This window comes from Zophobas morio, unplaced genomic scaffold (assembly GCF_036711695.1).
Source record: "Zophobas morio isolate AGI-343-1 ecotype UQ-CSIRO unplaced genomic scaffold, CSIRO_AGI_Zmor_V1 ptg000023l, whole genome shotgun sequence".
Classification (NCBI taxonomy): Eukaryota; Metazoa; Arthropoda; class Insecta; order Coleoptera; family Tenebrionidae; genus Zophobas; species Zophobas morio.
The window spans coordinates 1217648-1239719 of record NW_026972128.1 but is presented as its reverse complement, the minus strand read 5'-3'; the positions used below and the strand labels follow the sequence as shown (position 1 = coordinate 1239719).

General features: G+C 32.4%; 1 protein-coding gene across 6 annotated transcripts in view; it reads right to left on the bottom strand.

Moving 5' to 3' along the window:
* Window positions 1–4323: 4323 nt before the first annotated feature.
* The window catches only part of LOC135134452 (orexin receptor type 2-like), a 185637-nt gene continuing 167888 nt past the window's right edge, over window positions 4324–22072 (bottom strand). For 3 of the 6 annotated variants that reach the window (XM_064063133.1, XM_064063135.1, XM_064063136.1), the window contains one exon: window positions 4324–6549. In XM_064063133.1, coding sequence (XP_063919203.1) covers window positions 6409–6549 — 141 coding nt within the window. In that variant the 3' untranslated portion in view covers window positions 4324–6408. Of the gene's footprint in view, window positions 6550–19648; window positions 19692–22072 lie in introns of all 6 variants that reach the window. The other 3 variants (XM_064063134.1, XR_010281313.1, XR_010281312.1) reach the window with 3 other exon arrangements.

The following is a 22072-nucleotide window of genomic DNA, read 5'->3' as shown; positions in this document are numbered from 1 at the left end:
CCATCCAAGATCGCCACATTTTTGGGTTTGCCTGATGCTAAAAGCTATACTGGTCATTGCCTGCGACGAACTGCTGCGACATTACATGCCGATGCTGGAGGAAGCGTATTAAATTTGAAGCAACTAGGAGGTTGGAAAAGTTCCACAGTGGCAGAAAGATACGTGGATGATAGCGAATGTTCCAAACGGAAGAATGCTCGTTTAGTTTCTGGCGTAAACAAGTCAGTTGACATCAAAACGTCAAGTCAATTTTCAAGTGTTACAGATTCCAAAGGTGTTAATTTTTCAGGTCACTTTACTAATTGTACTTTTGAAATAAAGCAAAAAGAATAAATTTATATAAAGTACGTTATTGTTCCATTTTTATCATTACTCTTACTATAATTTCTGAATATTGAAAAATAACGCCCTACGGCCTATTAATTTCAAAAATAACGCCCTAGACCGTTATTTACATTGTAACGCGTATTAAATAAAGGTTGTTATTGAAAAATAATAAAAGGATGACATAAAGATGACAAACAATTGCTCAATTTCAAACTTAAAAAAAGTTGGCAAATGACATATTACATACCGATTGTGAATAAAATATTTTTCTTTTGATTTATCAGGAAGCAAATTTCTAACTGCTTCTCGTGCAGCTGCCGCAATTTCTCGTTGAAAATCTTGAGAATAATTAGCACAATTGTTCATTTTTTCGTAAAATTTTTGCTTATTGACTGGAGGTTTGCAATTATTTCAATGGTTCCTACGTTTTGCACCTTGATGGTTCTTTAAAAAACTCTTCGGTATAGGCCTTTCCATGAAGGATACAAAAAAATAGCATGTTGTACTCGTTAGAAAAGTGCGTTTTCTAGCTCGTGTAAAAACCTTTTTATACTCCCAGAAAACCTAGCACTTTTCTAAACTTATCAACAACTAATCTCTCAATAGCGGCCATACACTTTCTTGACTGGTTCTTGACGAAAGCAGATGTTTGGTTGCCTATATGTACAAAAATGTCCTTTTTAGGTTTTACTTTTAACAACAACTAAAAAATGAATAGTTTAACAAAAAAATAATTTCAACTCCCAGATAAGCAATAATATTATCTACACTGTCAGATTTTTTTAAGCCAAAATACGTTATAGCTTTGGCTCAAAGAGAAAAATAAATTTGTCTGTTTTTATTTTTTATTAAAAAAACGAAAGTCTCTAATACAATATAAAAACTATTTCCATGAAGATTTTCGTTTACAAACAAGTAGATATGTCACACAAGTCTTCAAGAGCTATCGTAAGAATGATATTGGAAGTGGCGTTTTGCCGTATTTCGGCAGATTTTAATGACCGTAAGGAGGAGCTTGTCTAAAATAATAAACAATGTTTAGAAAACGCCAAGGTGGAAAAGAATTGACTACGGAATTAAGTAAACTGAAGTTTTATTTTTATCATATCCATCTGTAGATTGAAATAAAGTACTAACTGTAGTACCCAAAAAAAGCAACTTCAAATTGGGAAGATTTTTTAAATTTTCGAAGTAAATTAGAATTGGGAGATAATTGTGTAAAGACAGCAAATCACCCAGGTTATAAACTCTTTACACTTGAGGTTTTACATAACACGAAGAGATGTTGCTGCGATCTAAACAACTAGAATATAGAATTTATCTTTGCATTGTTAAAAAATTTCTACAAAATTGGAATAACTTGGCAATATCGCATCGTAATTACAAACATAAAATATTCGTGTATAGCCTAAGAGGAGACATGTAAAAATATACAGGCTGTTCCATTCAATAAGATTAAGTTGTATGTTACTCCTCAGGAAGACACCACGGTATAGTTCAATATTATTTGATTTTACGCGGTTCAAACTTTGATCGCTTCTAACAGTTAATAAGATATCGAGGAGCCTGTGTTTATTGAATCACTGTGTACATTTTTAATAGAACAAGATTTTTTTGCGGTGGAGTGCTCATAGAATGTTAGGAATCAGTTCTGTTCGTACGTACCTGAGGATATGGTGTCGATCGTCGCAGGGAATCTTGACCAATTTAAGATTTTTTAAGGCTTAATTTTGTTGTGTCTGGGGTTCCTTCATTTGTAATCTTTTCTTGTTTTTTCCCTTGTGTTTAAAATCATATATAAATATCATAATAAATTATTGAAAATAACTTTTTAAACATTTTTTTCGTGAATCTTCGTATCTCAGATTTTTTTGTAAATGCAAGAAGGAATCATTATTAATGTTAGACAAATACTGAATACTCGACAAAGATTGACAGAACTAAATCTAGTTGTTCCTTCAGAACATGGAGATGTTATAATTTTAGAGGCGGATAAATCGTGCTGCCTGTTAAATATAACAAAGAAGCACCTCAAAGCTTTTGTTTTGTTGGAAAACCTGCTTAGGGCCAACTATACTTACCTCTTCCATTTAAACATTATGAACATGTACACGTAACAACTCCTTCACATTTATTTTATTTCTTAAGGAATACACAATGACCATGCATTACTCAAATTTCTTCAAACCTGTACTTGCATGTCTGGTCGCATTTGAGAAAATGACTGCAAAACGTGCTGAAATTGTAGAATTTCCAGGTTGCGCATTTCGGAAAGTTAAATTTAAACGGCTCTTTAAACTCGCGTTTGCATTGTGTGTCTTCGGGCAATGTATCCAGATACATACATGTTTTCAGGACGTGTCGGTTACAGGCAAATTAAATCCAGTAAAAAAATTACACGTTTCTTTATTAACAAACAGAATTACACTTAAGAAAAATCACAGACAGAACATCAAACGAAGATAGTTAATTACAAAGAGTATAGCAAGAATGGGGTGAATTTACAAACTTTGTCCTCGAACCAGGCGAGGAAGTTGGAACTGCAAAGCGTATCTTGCTTTTCTATAATTTTACTTAATTATCTTACACAAATAAAGTCCTAACATTACGAAAAAGAAAAATCCTATCTAAATGTATTTTCAAGTACAAAAATACCAAGTGATATGGATTTTACGGAAGCTCGGAACGATCACCTCGAAAAAGTGCAGATTGATATTGGCCTTTTTTGAAAAGGCGAGTCCACATTTCGGCGCGACCGTTCACATCAATTATCAGTTTTGCTACGTTATAATCAAGTAAATTTGGGATCACAGTGTGAAATGTGTAATTTTTGGACAGTAAATGAGATTCATTGTTTGCAGTGGGAACCGACAATAAGCTACAGGCTGGCACAGAAGTCTATATACTGCTGCTTTACGACAATGTTATAAACTACATTTCATTAAAGAAATGGGTAATATTTATAAACAATTTGGTGCAATTTACAAATTATTAGAGTATCTATTTATTTACATTTAACAGTCAACGCCATTTAGGTCGATGTTCGATCATTGACGCTTAGATATTAATTTATTCGCCACTTACATTGATATTTTCAGGGATTTCCATTGGGAAATCCCTGAATTACCTGATTATATCAACTTTCACGTTTTAAAATGTCTGTTTAGACAATTAATTACTTACTAGTAAGTATTTTATTGAAAGAAACTTTTCCTACATGTAATTTTAAACAAAAATTCGAAGACTATTGCCCCTGCGACATCATTTTAAATAAATAATTGTAAGTTCGTAGTTTTAACTTTGTTAGAAAAGAAAAACTTGTATTATATATTTATTTATATTTTATTTATTTTAATACAGTGCTACACGCGTGTTTCGGTACACAGTGCCGTGTTCAAGCAGAAGAATAACTAAAGTTAAACTAAGTTATGACGGAGTTTAAACAAGTTTAGTAGGCGCTTCATCAATACAAACTGCGTTGTTTTAGTTTATTTTGCTCACTGGCTAGACTTGAAACGTTTTGGTTTAATTAGTTTCAAAATTTGAACATATTTTTATACATTTCATTTAACTAAAGAATTACTTGTTATCATTTCTAATGCTATGGTTTAAATGAAGTGAACACTTTAAATTTGCAAGTTTTAAAACCCCGTTTTTATTTTAGAAGTGCAGTACTTTAATTGTTTTATCTTTTCCAGATTTTGTTGTTTCTGTGAAGGTACAACAATAATGATTTTAAAAGTGCTCATTTGTGGAAAGCATCATATAGTAATTAAATATTATGCATAGTTTAGTACAATAAAAAAAATAGTATTTCATGAACTGTGTATTAGAGAATTCAGATTTATAATCAGTATAAAACTGATCACAATATTGTAAGTTTCATTGAAAATGAAGAGTATGTAATTATCACCTTTATTAAGTAAGTTATTTTTCAGATTCTAGAGTAGATTTTAATTTAGAATTCATTACATCTAATACAATTATAAAAACATGATTAGAATTTTTGGTTATATCTATGGAACAATAAAACTGATTCCCAAAATTGTTTAAAGAAAAACAAACTTAAAACCTTGTTTCGTAAATTCTTTGTTGTTAAATTTATTCCTTTTACAGGCTGAAGTTTTAAAATTGATCGTTAAATATGAAACATTCTGTATTTATACATATGTAATTTTAATGGTGTTAATTTTTAAATAGTCATACAGTCTGTATGCTTTATTTATATTTAGAAGTGAACTTTTTCGGATGATATGTATAAATAGTTTCATTTAGGTACTAAGTATTTACAGCTGTGAATAAAATTCCATATAAAAATACAAGGTGATTATAAAAATCGTCAATCAAGTTGGTTTTGAAATGATGCCACAAATGTTAGTAGTCATATTCTATTTTTTCAGTCTGAGAGATTTATTATTGAAAAAATCTACATAAAGTCGCAAGTAAAACAACAAAAGTAACAAATTTTATTGCAAAATGTGTGGTTTGTCACGTAGAGATCTCAGATTTTCTTTGTGTATAATGTAATATTTTTTCTATAGTCGTTATCAATGTAACAGGCCCAATAGCGTCGGCTTAGAAGTGCATTAATTGAATTTTAGAAACGAAACTCAATTGATCGAAACTCTTTAAATATCGGTGACTGAAATTTGTTTAATTGAGATTATGTTGATGTAGATTATACATACTATGTGGAGAGATGCAGATCCATCGATGCTGAAAATTACTGAAAAAAAAACTGGTATGGAGATCTGTTTCAGTGGAGAATGCCTGAATTTTCCAAACATTATGTATCAGCCCATTAGCTACAAATTTTTTTTCTATAAAATGTCTTAACCAATGCTGCACAAATTTTTTTAAAGATCTTTGAAGTAGTAGTCATTTTTTCAAAATTGAAAATACAGAGTGGAGATGTTTGCTCAAGATCGTCCGCAACTAATTCTGATTCAGCTCCAATGTTATCTAATTTGAAACCAAGTTCATGAAGAGCAATTGTATCCATGACAAGACAGGATTTCGAAGCTCTCCTTAATGAGGCTAAAGAAATTTCTCCTTTAATAGAAACTTCAGAACAACTAAAGGAAATTAAATTTGCGCAGTGTACATTTAATAACTGTCATTTTAATATTCCTAACAAGTGTAAAAAGTAATGAAATTTGTTAACAACAGTAATTTTAATATTAGCATAATGAAAATCGATATGACAAGACCAAACACGGCCAGCCGGAACATTCAACCAACCGACAGGAGGCAGCGTTTGATATAAATTTTAGAAAAAATACTAATGTTTTGTTTTATTTTCAATAGACGCAAAACATTCTTTGTTTCATTTTATTTCATTTCATAAACCATTGTCGTTATTTTGGAATAGTCATAATTTAACACATACAAATCAATAAAAACAACAAATACCCACCAGATATTTGCCTTAGACCAACTACAGTCGTAATGTAGAACATGTATGATCAGTATCGTGGTAATTTATCTTTTAAATATTGACCATTAACATTACGAAATAAAATAAAACTTGTGTGCCAGCCTGGACTAGAGGAAAATTTCCCAAACATTTCACCTGGCGAAGTGAAACCGGTGTTTTATTTAAAAAATCTTAATGTAAACTACCTAACTCACAATAAACGGCGCAACGTTTGCAGACATAAACCTGGTAAATATTTGCCCAATACTTAATTAAACCAAAATTTTATTAGCTTATTTGTTTTCCCTTGAGTAAACATTATTCGCATTTTTCTAAATTCAAATTAATTAAATCCAGGACATAATCACGAGACCGAAATTCTCTGTTTACTCAAGTGACGTTTCTTTCTCCCGAAAAAGCCCATTAACCCAATTAGAATTGATTGTTTTAATTTCGTTTTTGTCCGTCTTAACCAAAATTGAATTCAGCTAACCCCAGCGCCCTCATCAAACATTTAACCTCCTTCTCAGATTAAATCTTGAATGGCAGTCCGGCAATTTTCTCATCACTTGCACAAAACAAACGATTCCATTCATCAATCTGTAAGCGATCCATCCGCTCCTTGGACTTCGATTTGCCGGATGTTGGGGAATTTTTCGTTGTCTTCAAACCGCACACGTTTTGGTCGTTTTCTGGCTAGACTGGAGGCGGCTGACGGTGAAATGGAGCTGATTATGGACTGTCGGGACAGATTTAATCCTGTGCAAGTAATGGAGCTGCGTGCCGGATCCGGAACTGTCGGCCCACTGAGCAAAATATACAAATTAGTAGGGAACGGTGCGACGAACGCTGGAATTGGAGAGCACAGTTTTGATCAAAAGATTGCCTCGGCTTTGACTCGTGTAATGCTTTTTGTGAAAAAGAGTGTTCGCCAACGCAACCATTTTTGTAACAAGCACAAGCGTCAGGTTTATATTATCATATGACTAACGTCACACAAATCAAAATGATTATAAACTGTTTTTTTTTTTTATTCCTAGAGTGTAATTGATTTGAAATACAGCTGCTTGATTTAAGATGCTTACACGGAATTCTTACGTTTTATGGTTACTAACAGGTTGCGAACATATCAACAAGTGGTTGACATTTAATAAAAAAATAGTCTCTATGCGTAACGTGTTTTAAGGCGTTTGGTAAGTTTACAACTTTCCAGGTTTCAGATTCAACTGTTTTATATACATATATCGTGCACTGCTGTAAGCAGTAGTCTATAAAATTTATATACATAAGTGTTAGCCATAGAATACCCTCACTAGGGTTTTCTATGGTGTTAGCTCGTGACCGTTACGGGTGACAAACAGTCTTACCAATGAGATCTAATTAAAATTACTGGACTGGTTTTCGGAGTTTGATGTGTGCTACCAACTGCACCCGAACTGGAGTTATTACAGCTTTACCCGACATTATAGCTTCTCACAAATGTGAAGTGGAATTTACATGTTACTGATTGAAAAACAATCAAACTCTTCTTTGTTCTCAAAGAGTTAAGTGTTTGTAAACTTTACCGTCACAATTTTGTTTTATCACCCTATTATTGTTTTGTGGAATGCGGTAGAGCCATGAATGAAAAAAAATGTTATATGTATATTTGCGGTTTTAACATATTATTTTAAATAATAATTTCTCTTTTTAAATGTAAATGTTAGTTAAGAACGAAAGGTTTTAAATATGTTACAAAAGTGTAACCCTGAATTCAAGCTTTGTTTCAAAATAATTTTCAATAATTAATAAAAGGATTTCACAAAATATCGGCTGTTTATAAATAAAGTAGATTTTAGGAGAGAATTGTTTAAGCCATCGACTGTAAGAAAAATAATCTTTTCTTTTTACTTCCCGACCGTAAGCTAAGGAAAGATAGTAATAGGGTCCATCGGATGAATGGTCACTTTTATATTTTCTCGACGTTTCATGATCCCTATATTACGAAAAAAGTAGTTTCTTGTTTCCGACTGTCTGTCGGTCTGTCTGCCTGCCTGGTATCTATATCCATTTTTATTAGACACGTAATCTCCGAAACTGCTGGACTGATTGTTGCCAAATTTTGTAAGTATACTAGAAATGTTACGTAGATGGTTAAATGCTGACCCATCTACTAATCATGGTGTATGAATCTGCTTTGAGTTCTTTCCTAACCGTCCAAATTTTCGCAAAAACGTAATGTACGGTATAATAGCAGTTTACCATTAGCGTAAGACAGGATTTCGGACCGGAAGTCCCGGGTTCTCAATGCCCGATTTGGCCTCCCTTTTTTCTTTTTTTGTTTCTCTTTTTTACCGCATTGTAGATATATTATCTATGTTTATGACGTCAAAACAAATTTTTTATTGATCATATTAAGAACGAGTTCACCCCATTTTCTAGAAAATGTGAGAATACGCACGTCTTTATATAATAATGATAACATAAACATTATAATATTCATAACATTTTGTTCATTGTGGTTTAATTAATAATTTTATTTATGCTACTGGTTTTTATTTTACAGAGGTTATTTCAAAACGAAAATTGTAAAATCAAATTTTATAATTTTTTTAAACAACTAAAATTGTCGGATTATAATGTAAGGGCGGGGGAAGTTCTGTCGAAGTAGCCTTCGACCAGTTTTTTGTGAAAGTTCTAATTACGATCAGTTACATATTGTGTGCAAAAGACATTATTCTATGGGTCCGCGTCTTACAATTTATTAAGTTTTTTTCTATAATACATTTGTGGTAGTCTCGAAGTAATTTAAACGAAAAATTTAGATGAAACACGCTATATATTAGGCAGGAATATGTTATACTATACATTTGTGGTGAGATTTACTTAACAATGAGTTCAGATGACGTTAATAATTTTTTGGAGGGGCGAACAGACCAAATTTTATTGGTGTTTTAACATTGAAACAATAAAACGAAGCACACTAAAGGTTATCTGTGTAATATAATAAACTTTTAACACTCGATAGACAGATAGAAGGAAATGGAAAGTTTGATAAAGTCACTGTCGCTATAGCAGCAAATGCGGGCAGAGTAATCAGTATAAAATAGATTATATTATAATACCATACGATTGATTAAAAAAATTCAGATAAAAGGAGGTCGTGGTTAATACAAGTAATCTTACCTTGTTTCTTTTCAATGTAGATCAGCTACAGATTAGTTTTTTTTAATAATACGGTATTTTCTATAGGGGTGTTTCTTCTTTATATTTTTGTAAAAAATTAATGGTAAATATGTTAAAACGATAAAAAATTTAATTAAAGAAAAATGGCTTCAGATCCATATTTTATACATATATGGTGTGTTCAGTAAGCACAAGCAGTCTATTAATTCATATTTTAAAATATACTTCTGTTTCATTTTATACTGCTAAATCCGGAGCACGTCCAAAGCCCATTGTTACCCTTCTTCCGTTTCATTTTTCCCTCAGTAATGATTATTCACTTTTAATTAAATTTGATTGCCTTAAATCGTTTGCAAGCAGTTAAATTTATCAGGCAATCTCGGCATTAACAGTTTTACGCCAAAAGCAATTTTCTTTTTTAATCGTTGTGATCTAATTGAGATAAATTGAAGTTTCACAGTGGAATAATAGCACAGGGAGGCGTGAATTTAAATCTTGTTCAGGCAATTTCGATTAAGTGATTATAATCAACAGTTAATTACGTTTCGTCAAGTTGTTAAATGTTTTCATTCACTTTATAATTCAATTAAAATTTTGTATGAGGAATCGCATTATCTGAGTGAAATCATTTTTCTCGGTCAGGGAAAGCCGAGAGACTTTTCGTTTTTGCCCTGTAATCAGATGGCGCGTATTCTTGTGAGTGAAGGAAAATTTGGGTCAAATTCTTTGTAGAGAGAACCGAAAGAAAAATGACAAGAATTCGAGTTAAATTTGTTAAATTAAAGCACAGAAACTGCATGTTTAAGTAGATATATCAGTTTACATATACGGTTTTTTGATGACAAAATAATGTCGAATGTGTTCAGAGTTCTCGTTTTTCGGTTGTTACTTAGAAACCAGAGAATTTGAAGCCTCTTGACCTTAGTGGTTCAAACTGTTCTTATTTAACGCAGTATTATTAACTGCGGCTCATAGTTTGGGAATATTGTTGTTGTTGTTTTAATGTTAAGAATATATATTATTGCCGTTTTGACATTTTCAAATTTCATCATTCAAAATTCAAACTAAATTTAATAGAACAAACTGTAACCAGAATCTCGTCTAACTGATTGACCTATTTTTTCCGAAGGTAATGATTTTGAAAAATAGGGTGAAAAATATATTCCTGAAGAAGAATATAAGAAATTACCGAGGAAAGCATCTAGATAATGGAATATTCACGACGTGACGAAGCAGCTTTGTGATATGGCAACAAACTTTGTTTTGAGCATCGTTTGGTTTTCCCAATAGGTTTAAAAAATGCCATACCCATTGTGGAAGGGCTTCAATTTCCATACGAATCGAGATCCAGCTGAAAGAAAAACAGCTGGAATTACTCTTCTACTTTCTACTAAATTTGGTTCAAATTAAATTTTGTTTTGAATTATTGGAATTGTGTCATTTCGGTTTTGGGTAGAAGAAGATGCACCCTATAAGTGTGTATCCAACAAATAACAAAAACGTCCGAATAAAATGAAACTTGCTATTCGTTGCACTTCAGAGAAAAAAATTGAAGAAATATTCAAAATGCGCCATCAAAAATCAAAATTAGAATTTAACAACAATTGTTGTTTATGGTTTTTTCCTTAAATTACCTATATGTGACAACGATCTTGAAATATTTTAGCTGTTGATTTGAACATTACGACGCCATCATTAAGTTAAAAATATTTACAAAAAAAAAAAATCATTACATTACAAGCAAATTTTCACGAAAAATAATTGCTGTCAATTACAGGATTACAGAAAAAAGTACTGCATGAGTTACGTTCTTCTGCATACTATTTTACTAGTTACCGTTAAAATCAAACTGCGAATGTAAATTAATATGTCACTTAAAAGCAAAATTGAGTTATCAATATAATAATATAGTGTTTGAAAAATTAAAAAAAAACACATGTTAATTTCAGTTGCTAACAAAAAAAAACTCTAGAATGTCAACTGTCATCAGGAAACACGCAAGCACAGATAAATTAAAAATTTTGTTTTGAAACGTCAAAACCTTTTCAAAATCTGTAATTGAGTATAAATTAGTTACAACCTATGTTTGTTTTCCCCCCATCTCAAACATCAGATTTAAAGCTATGGTGTTGTCAGTTGTATTTTAAAGGTAGAATACAGTATTGGTGGTTTTTTAATTTTGGCAAATACTTATGTTATTTGGCAATGGTAGCAATTCGTGACTTTAAAAATGTCAATTCAAGCTGAAATCAGTGGCGCGTTAAGAAATTTCCAAAATAAGAAACTGATTTTTAAAAATACTCGTTGAAAAATTTCATCAAAATTAAAAAAAAACCGTGGTTAGGTTATTCTCGTATTTTGAATTTCGTAAAAATAAGTATGTTAATAATAGATATTACACTTTGAAAATGTATTGAATATTCCACATGACCCCTTTAAAACAATAACTGGAAATTTTTGAAAAAATTCCGAACTATAAATATTAAAGTAGGTAAGACATTTTGATTTTAATACAAGTTATTAGATCAAAATATCTAAATTCGAAAGTGTTACTATTATATCTTATTTTATCCCAAACATGTACTACACAAGTGAAAATACCCACAATTTTTTTTTATAATTAACAAGAAATTGCTAATAATCGTTTTTCCTGTTTAACTATCAAAAAATGTAGTGCAACGTCTTACAAAGAAAGCAAGGATTAGAAAGTAACATGAATATACTTAACCAAGAAATTTTCCGAAATTATTCATTCAGTTTTAGTTATATTTTTAAAATCTCGGAAATGGTAAACGTAGCTCAGGTTTTGTGAAAAATAATTGTGTAGTGGTGCTTTTTTTAAAATTTAATCTGTGCCTCTTTTTATTGTTTCTGTATGTAAGAGTTATATCAAAAATGTAATTTTTATTTTAAGACAAATGAACAATCAGAAAAAGTAATGTAGGTACAAAATTTTTTGGTGAAGAGTTGTCAAGATGTTGTCATTTTTATGGAAGAAATCATTAAAAATTAATAACAGCAGAGCATGTGCATTGGCTTTGAATCTGAAATACTCCGCGTTAGTTCTAGATTCGCATTTTCCATTTTTTTTACGGAGTGACTATTCGTACACACAGTATGTACGAATAGTACAAGAGCTATTCATACATACAGTGTGTACGAATAACTACAGCGCTATTCGTACACACAATTGTACGCCCCCACACGAACGATTCTGACTGTGCCTATTTTTCAGTTTAATTTCGTTAAATATTTAGTGACCATCATCAAATAGATAAAAGGTATGTGTATGTAGGTATATCAGTATCATTCAGTAATTACGTGTACTAACGTAAGTCCAATCATAGCTTTGCAGATATAAGTATAACTACAAACTTTTGCCGCCACAAATGTTCCCAACGTACCTTCAAACTCCAGACATTCCAGATCGAGTTTAATAATTTTTACAAGTACTGCACATCCTTTCTATAACAAGATAATAAAGTTACAATATGTTAACAGTCGGAAAAACTTTCGAAACTTACGAAGAGTGGCGCTAACTTTAAAAAATTACACATGACATGAATTATATATATTTTTACAAAAGAATTAGTGTAACAATTTCCGAAGGAAAGAAGAAACAGGCCGCTAACTGTAGTGATGACGTGCAATATTATAAAATTGATTATGCAAGGTCCAAAAGAGGGAAACATTTTAAGAGTAAATCAAAGAAGACACAAAACGATGCAAGATAATTGTCCAGCTAGTATAAAAATAAATATTAACGATAATCATCAGTTATGCATTACAGAAATGCATAATCACAGACTTGAAGAATCCTCTTACAAATTTATGGCTAGAAATGCAAACTGGATCCAAGAGACAAAGAAGAAATGGTGCACCTTATGCAAATGAAAGCCAATTCGAAAGAAGCACAAAACTATATTATGTCAAAAACAAACAAAATCGTAACCCTGAAATACATTAGAAATATAAAGTCAATTGCTAAAGCCCATTAAACACAAACTCGAAGAGATTTTCCCGAAACTTGTTCAAGAAGGAGACTCAGTAAAAATTTTCCGAAATAGCGACAAAAATCTAAGAGCAATTTACTACCGAAGTAAGACAATGAAACAAATGTTCAAGTACTTTCCGGAAATACATATTAATGTGCGATGGCACCTACAAACTCAATAACCTGAGAATGTCGTTGTACTCACTGTTGATTGATGAGGACAAAATTACTTTAGGCGAAGAGACTCAGTTATTCAAAAAAGAAAATGCAAACTGGGAGGCAACAAAAACTGCTTTCACTGATAAGGATATGAAGGACCATCACATTTTCAATCAGGAATTTCCAGATGCTAGGCTGTTATTATGCTTATACTACACTCTAAAGACGTTTCGCAGGGAAATTACTGTGGATAAAATGAAGATTTCGTCTGCTCACAGAGAACAGTGCCTGAATTTGATACAGAGGATAACATACAGCCATAGTGACGGAGAGTATATAGAACTAGAATTTAATAAGTTTCAATTTTCCCAAAGTTACGGCATATTATGAGAAAAATTGGCACGACATAAAGAAACAGTGGGTCTGTGCATATCGTCATCACTGCCTAACATTTGGAACCAATGCAACCAATAGATTAGAAAATATTAATCAAATGCTGAAAGCAGGTATTGAAAAACTGTCTTCTTTGGACCAGTTTTTCACTGATTTCAAGAAGGTGTTATCTTCATTACCAATTGAAAGAGAAAGAAGTTCACGATTTACTCCTTAACCAGGAAATAATTAAATTTAAACGGGATACTTATCAATGGAAATATCACAACTTAATTACTCCTTTTGCTTGGAAATCTTTACTGCAACAATTTTCTTTTATGGTGCAAAATTATGCAAAATTAAGGAAAACCTAGAACTAAACGAAAAATGACAAATGTGACTGCCGCTTTCTAACCAAATGCTATTGCCATGTTGCCACATTTTGGCTTTAAGAGCAAAAATGGGTTTGAATCCGTCTGACGAAAATTTGATGCTTAATCGTTGGAAGAAGAATTTTTATTTAAGTTATCACAGAGCGTCTAGCAATATGGAAAATCTGTATGCAAATGATGCATGCCAACAAGTAACAATATTGGATTTCGCATCTCCAACACCTACAGCTGTTAGAGCTAACAAAAAATATGAATAAGCAGCAAAATTATTTTCCAGACTTGCTGTTGTTATATCCGAGTTTGGGACTGAAAAATATAAGCAAAAAATGCAAGACGCCAAATTGCTTCTCAATTATTACGAAATGAATGTAGAGGTACTTATATGTGAACTGGCAAGTTCGTCTGAAAATGCAGTCACTAACAAAACGAAGTGTTTGATACAGGTATTGAAGAAATTGAAATGAATTTCACAGAGGAAAATGCTTAAACACACTGTGAAAAAATGTGGAAGAACAGATTATTTACGTTGAAGACTTGAATCAAAGTAATTCATTGGAAGAAATAAACAATAACAACAAAAAACTAATAGAAAATACTCGAAAGCAATATGAAAAATGCAGTGGTACACGATGTAAACATCAGGATAATGAACACCAAGAAACTGCAACAAAGACAAATGAGGAAAATTAAGGCTCTGATTGGCACATCTATGATGCTGTAGGGAATGCTGTTCAATTAACGTTTGCAAAAATATTTGCTAACAATGAAGTCTATAGACAGAAATCTACTAGTAATACCATCTCGTAGAATCAAAGTAAAAAATGTCATATTTTACATAGTTGCTCTTTACAAAAAATGAACGAGCCTACTCCGCCAAAAAGAACTATTGTTTCATCATCCAAAACCAACCTAAATGAAGAATTTTTGTTTGAATTAAAAGCAACAAAACTTCCTTCAAAAGTGATTCGTTGTGGGCGCCCTAAAGGTCACTTGTCAACGGCTGTGGGAGTAAAAAGAAAAAAACAAACTTTTGGGGTTCCAGTAAAATACAGCTTAAAATCAGATTATGAAAAAAAGAAGTTCATCTTTGAATGGATTGGTTTATCTTACGAATCCACTATTAAATATACTACTTCCCATTTACCTACTGAGCCAAAATTAATCAAATCAGAATTTTTTTAAAATGAAGTGCATGTATCTTTAGTCGAAAAAGATTTTGCAGCACCCGGTTATTCCGCTCTACTTCGTTTTTTGATAACTGCGAAAAAAATCAAGAACTTGCACTGCAGAATTTGTAACAAGATGTCGAATGGAATCAGTACTAAAGAAATGTCCCAATATCAAGCGAAAACTAAAAGGTGATTGGTTTTGTAATGTTTACAGTGAAAGCAAGAATCTTTAATATGATACTGAACACTTGGAGATGCTCTATTAATTAATTATTAAACTATCTTTTTTTTAGTTCTTATAATCTTCTTAAAAATAGTTCCATTGTTTTGTTTTAAAGTTTTTTTTTTTTTAAATGTACAAAAAATAAAAGTTAAGTCTGTTAGCACTGTTTTGTTGTGTTTTGTTTCTTATGTTAATATACTGAGTGTTATTGAAAGGTACGTACAAAATAAAATCGGCAATTGGTCTCGAAGTAGGGGTGCTAAACTTAAAAAAAGTTCAGGTAAAAATGTTCTCCTTTTAGAGATAAAAATTATTAAAATTTATGTCCAAATTCGTTGTACGCCCCTGATAAAAAGATCATCTCTCGTTTCTATAGCAACATTTAGTTTTGACAAAAGTTTTATTGTTACAGTTGCTAGGATTTACTAAAATAAATTAATTTTACCAATTTATCCTTCAGTAGCGTCTAAAAAGATTGGATAAGGGTTGATTTTCCCCTTATAATTTTTGCAACACAAAATAAGTTTTTTAGACTTCTTAGACTTCGCGAAGAACTGTCAATTTTGTTGTACGTACCTTTCAATAACACCCTGTATAAAAATACCTACCACTTAGTCTCTTGGATTTATTTCTAATGCCTGTTACAGTTACGATTTTGCTTGTATTTGACATAATACAGCTTTTTCTTTGTCACTTATACCCATTTTGCGATTTATAGTCACAGATTTGTAAAAGCATAAGTATACCATATGGTTTTAGAAAAGACGTGCAACGCTCGTAAAAATCATTAAATTTGAACTGGAGTTTGAAGGTAAATTGAAGATTTCTGGCGCCAAAAGCTTTCAACTTGTGTTGGTACGCCTAATTACTGAGTGATACCTATATACAAAATCTTTATCCATCTGATGATCTGATGATCATGAAATATTCAACGTAATCGAACTACAGAATATTCACAGTAGAGAGAGTAAAATGGTGTGAACAGTTGTTTGTATCATTTGTAATGTGGACGTACCCACATGTGAGTATGAACAGCGCGCGTACTATTCGTACACACTGTATGTACGATTAGCGCTGTAGTTATTCGTACACACCGTGTGTATCAATAGCTCTTGTACTATTCGTACATACTGTGTGTACGAATAGTCACTCCGTTTTTTTTATTTATCAAATCAAGAACGATTCACCAGCATGTCTCAAAAATTTGAGAATAGACTAATGTTGCACCCGCTTATATTTAATAATGATAGAAATGATAGAATAATAATTACCATCATAATAGCTACTTACCCACAATAATGTTTAGGTCGTTTTGCCCCATTGTTGCGTAATTAATAATATTGTCCTCCCTTTTGTTCTGAGGAGACAAAATCAATCAAATGTCATTTACTTTTAACACAAATGCAAACTTTTGATATTGTATATATATACTGTAACGAAGCGAATTTTCGCGGGTTGGAAACCCTGACGCGTACCGCGAGAGACGGGAGTAAAGCGGCGATCGTCGCACCCCCGCGGCGGAAGGGAATTCTGCCTCGAAGCTTCAAAGGGCGTAGAAATAGTGTTGCCGTGTGGACAAGTTTGCCAAGGTGCAGTTCGTTGAGTTTGAGTTTTTGCAGACGCCCTAAAACCACCGTAAGTACCGTCTTGGGTTTTCTACCTTTCGGCGTACCGGTTTTTGAATCGCCGGCCCCGAGCCAAAAACCGTACCACCGTACCGGTTTTTTTTTACTTTGTTGTTACCGTCACATGTCGAAATCGTCGTGCACGCGTTGTGTACCACCACCGTGCTCACCTGCCGGGGCGCCGTACCGTCCTCGCGCGATTTCCAGATTTTGCTTTGTAATTATTTCAATATTAGCCGTAATTATTATTATTTTAGTCATGTAGCTGATGGCAGGGAATAAACCCGATTATTATTTAAAATATTCCTTGCTGTTTTATTTTATTATCGTCTGAGATCCGTGTCTCCGGCTTGAGAGCAACCCCGGCGTTCCTTCCCCCGGAGAGGGAGATGGCGCTCGAGCGACCTCCGCTTTTGACCGAAGGCGCCACCCCCGGTGACGTGAAGGTCGCCACATAAGCCTAGGTCGGCCAGACGTGTTTCCTATATCAACGGCACTAGTCGGCCCAAGGCTTGGCACCCAGGTACGCCGCCAGCGCACGTTATCGGCGAGATTCCGGACCATCCCCATCCCACCGGAATTTCGTGGCAATACATATATTCAAGTTGGTTATCTGATTTAAATATACATATTTTATATTGTCTGTATCATTCGACTCTGGGTCCCGTGGCGTAGGAGCTGCGCAATAGCGTAACAATCAAACTGCGGGCCTGTGTTCTACAACACTGTGGGGCCCCTAATGAACAGTGAAATAAAAATATTTAAAAATACGAGTATAATGAGTAAAGCATGAGTAGATTGCTTACGTTTTATTAAAATTATTCTACCTGAAACACTGAACTAAATTAAAAACAAAATACAGAAACTACCTGATTACATATTATTAAAATATATAGGAGTACAATTATACATATTTGTTAGAAATAAAAATGCTCATTTTTTTTTATCTCAAAATTATTTTCTTCTTGCTTTCCAATGGGCACGAGTTGATACAAGATTTGACACATCTAAGCTTTTGGCAATTTGATTTCCAATTGAGAGATTCAGTGAAGATAATCTGTATTGACCCATTGTGTTTCTTAAAAAATGTTTAGTTATTTTTAATTTCGAAAAAGATCTTTCCGCTGAAGCCACCGAAAGAGGTATTGTAAGAAAAATGAAACATAGTTGTGATAATTTCAGTGAAACTAGGGCAGGTACTAGGTACTCATTCTGTAATAATTTCGCAGTACAGTTTTTTTTTCTACTTAAAAAATTAGTTGTAACATACATCAGATATATGTATTTTATTATTCCAAAAAACCACCACAAGTACAAAATTAAAATTGTTCTGAAAATACGAAAGTTTTCATAAAACACAACTAAAACTGAATTTTTTTTCACGTCTTATTACAGCATGAAGTTTCACTGTAGATCTGAGGTCAAAATTTAAGTATTTTGTTGTCCTGCATCATAAATTAGTCATACTTTTGTATTATAAAGATTTGGTAATTTACTACATGGGATGTTAGATTTGCCACAATGGGATTGCGATACTGCGACAGGTTTATTAGAAACAGATGCTGCTGCATTTTCGGCCGCCGGTCGCTAAAACCCGAGTTTATTGAGTCCATGATATTGAGATGCCGCCAGAAGTCCAGCCCTTTGCAGCAAAAAATTCGTAAATAGCAATGAACGATCGATCCTGGGATTACCGCACATTTTAAAATTTTTTATTTCGGGATGTAATTTGGGCAATAATATGTATAAAAAAATCTAATAAAAAAATGTTCGTGTGACTGGATCGGGCCCCTTGAAGAAGCGGGCCCGTGTTCCGGCGAACACATGGAACACCGGTAGTTACGCTACTGGAGCTGCGGATGTGTTATTTACGCCACTGCATAGCATGCTTCTTCACGCGTACTTTAACAGTCAAGACATTTTTTTATCTTAACTTATAGGGGTTATCATCAAATAAAATTCTAAAAATTAAATTTTATAAATTTTTGAAGGAGCTGTACTTATTTGATCGAGTCTGCTTCAGGGGCGAGGAAAATTCGGTCTAAATATCTGTAGAGCAATTTTTATAAATTAGTGAAAATATTTTTTAGATTATTGTACGGTGGTCAAGTGAAGTTAATTAGTGCTGACTAAAATTCCAGAACTTCATGTTTAAATATGGTTTGGTTTAAATATGACCAGTTTTTTACTTAACAATACAAATAAGTTGAAAGTCGTGTTCAAAAAGTCATATCTTTTTTCTTCGTTAAATTATGACATTATTTAGTCAGTGGTGTGCTAAATGCAAACTGGCTAGAAGACCATAATAAATAAATAAATAAATAAATAAATATCATAATAAGAATATTGTTGAATTAAAAAAGAAGATCTGAAAAATACTATAAAATAAATGCGTGAAAAATGTTCTCTTACTCGGATAATCGCATTTGTAAACATTAACTTCATTTTTCAATAATATGACAATTTTTTACAAAATATGAGTTATTTTATCGAATATGTTCAGAATTTAAGTCACGAAGGATTGAAAAATGTACAATATGAAATATGTCAGTTACTTACTAACGCCCAAATTTTTTACATACTACATTAAAATGCAAAACAGGATATGAATTTTTATGAAAAATTAAAGTCACAAATTGGTCGGTCTTCATATTTTAAACGGCGCTTGCATAATACACAGCCCACACATACATGCATACCTACAATGCACATATAATTCGAATTAAATTTAATCAGCCTTAACTATTTTTCCAAAAAATTTATGAAATGCATTTCTTTCCAAAGCATAAGGAAAAAACTGTCATACCCATTTTTGAAGGGCTGCAATTTCCGTACCAGTTGAGACCAAGCTAAAAGAAAAACATTTTTTTTACCACAAATATTCAAATTTGTTATTCATAAAATGCATCTTCCTTGTTTTTATGTGTGAAGTAACCATGCATCACGAAATACAGTCATACATTAAACAGTGACAAAACTCTTGTTAAATACTCTTTGTCCATAAAATATTGAATAAATTCGATAAAATTTCTACTGCAAGACTAGTTATTTTTTCATAACTTTTGAAGTATGTTTCAGTACATAAAAGTGCGATCAAATGAAAAATGCCAATGATACCACAACCAGAAATTGAAAATTCCTGAGCTAAATTTTATGTTGAATTTACTCTATACTTTAAGGACACTGTAAATTTATGTCACATTCAGAAAAAATCATCTAATTATACATTTAACCAAACATAAAATACAAATTTATTTGGATGGCTGAATTCAATTTTAAATTAATTATTAATTAAACGACAAATCCCCACGCACCAGAAAATTCACAATAGAAACAAATCCGAGCCGATTTTATTTATGGTGGATGCGCCGGGTCAGTACTAATAGGTTTTCACATTTTTTTTAACCTACTGTGTACTGCATTTAATATTTATTGTATAAATTAGCCAACAATTCGGGACCACCTGTTGCTCGGTGGCCAACATAATTTTTCATTACTGTCTTCATTTTCGTGGCGAATATCGAAAATTCCATTCCGCAAATTAAAATGAGTATTTTATTCTGTGCAGACATGGCAGGAGTTAAATAGGGCTCTAAATCACGTTATAAAATTGCTTTCGGTCATTTCGTAATATAAATATGAAGCTTGTTATCTTTTAATAAGATTTTGGTTGGTTCTAGTTAGTGTCATGTTGCGAGATCCCAGGGGACAGGGGAAGATTCGGAGTGGAATCAGTGAGAAACATATTTGGTAGGGCTGTTAATTGTGCCCCAGAATTGCATCTGTCATCTCAAGAACAAGTGGTAGTTCATTGGGTTCAGTATCCGGAGTGTTGCTCGAGTCAAAATGTTCCACTATACTTGTAAAAAATGATCCACTTTTTCATTAATACACATTGATACGTTTATTTTGACTAAAGTTTCGTAAATATTTAAAGAAAATTCATTAGAGTAACACAAGTTCTTCCACAGTTCGATTTTAAATATTTACTATTGCGTAATGTTTGGTGTTGAACTTGGTAATTATCAACATACTGGGACTCATAATTACTCACTCTGTTGCGGGAGATGAATTAATTCTCTGCAGAGGTAATTATTTATGAAAATTGAATTTCCACCCACAACAGAGAAATAAATAGTCGATTTTACGTTGCGGTCTGTTTTAATTCAGCATTAAAAAATTGCGCTGACGTCAGACAGCCGTTATTTGTGACGTCATAAATGTCAAGATGCTTGCTGACGTTGATATCAGAATGCTGATGCTAGAATCGTGATAATTTAATGGCGCGGTAAAGTTTAATCGTCAGTTAATGGCTGTGAGTTGAGTTCAATCATGAAGAGACGATTAAACTTTTTAAGAGGGAAATATAAATTCGAGAAAATGGGAGATAAAATTATAATTTGCAGGTAAACGAAGCTAAATTTGTTCGGCATTTATTATGCAAATGTAGTTATAAATAAAGTGAAATAATGAGCTTAAACACTGTTATTTTACGATTTAAATAGCCAGGATTTAAAAGTCGACGTCTTACAGTTTATTAAGTAAAAATAAACGTTTTACAGTGCAAATCTGTCTGATTTGTGTTGAGGTGTTGGGGTCGGTAAATCATCGGTTTTTAATTTGGTTTATTGGGCAACTGCACATCATTAAGCATGTGTTTCTAACTGTAAATTAAGAGTGATGTATGAGTGTATTTTAGACTAAAATGAATTCTTGAATTCGCTAGATTTGTGGTATCATAGTTACCTACGACGTTAAAGCGGAGATTTTTGTTTTTATAGGTAATTTTGGGAACATAATGAAACGCTATCTCCACATTAAAACAGATAACGTGCGTGTTGGATAGTTTAGAAAAACGTCTAGATATTGTTGTTTGGAAAAAAATTGTAAAAGCTTTTTATCTCTGTACTGACTAATATGTTTCCTATTCGAGCTTATATTGAATTGTGATTAGTTTTCATTCATAGGATATTTTCACGTAAATTTAAATAAACGACAGCGAACCATAAAAATTAGTTGTCAAATTTTATAGGTATGTTAAAAATATCGTGTAGATGGTAAAACTCTGACCAAAATTTGTCTAATCCTTTCCACGATCCATTTGATGACGTCCCCTAAAAATGTGTTAATAAACGCCATTTAAATTTTATAAAATTAGACACTCCTGCACCTATGGTTTATAGTAATAATAATAATAATAATCTTTATGGTCCTACAGTTCCTAGAACCT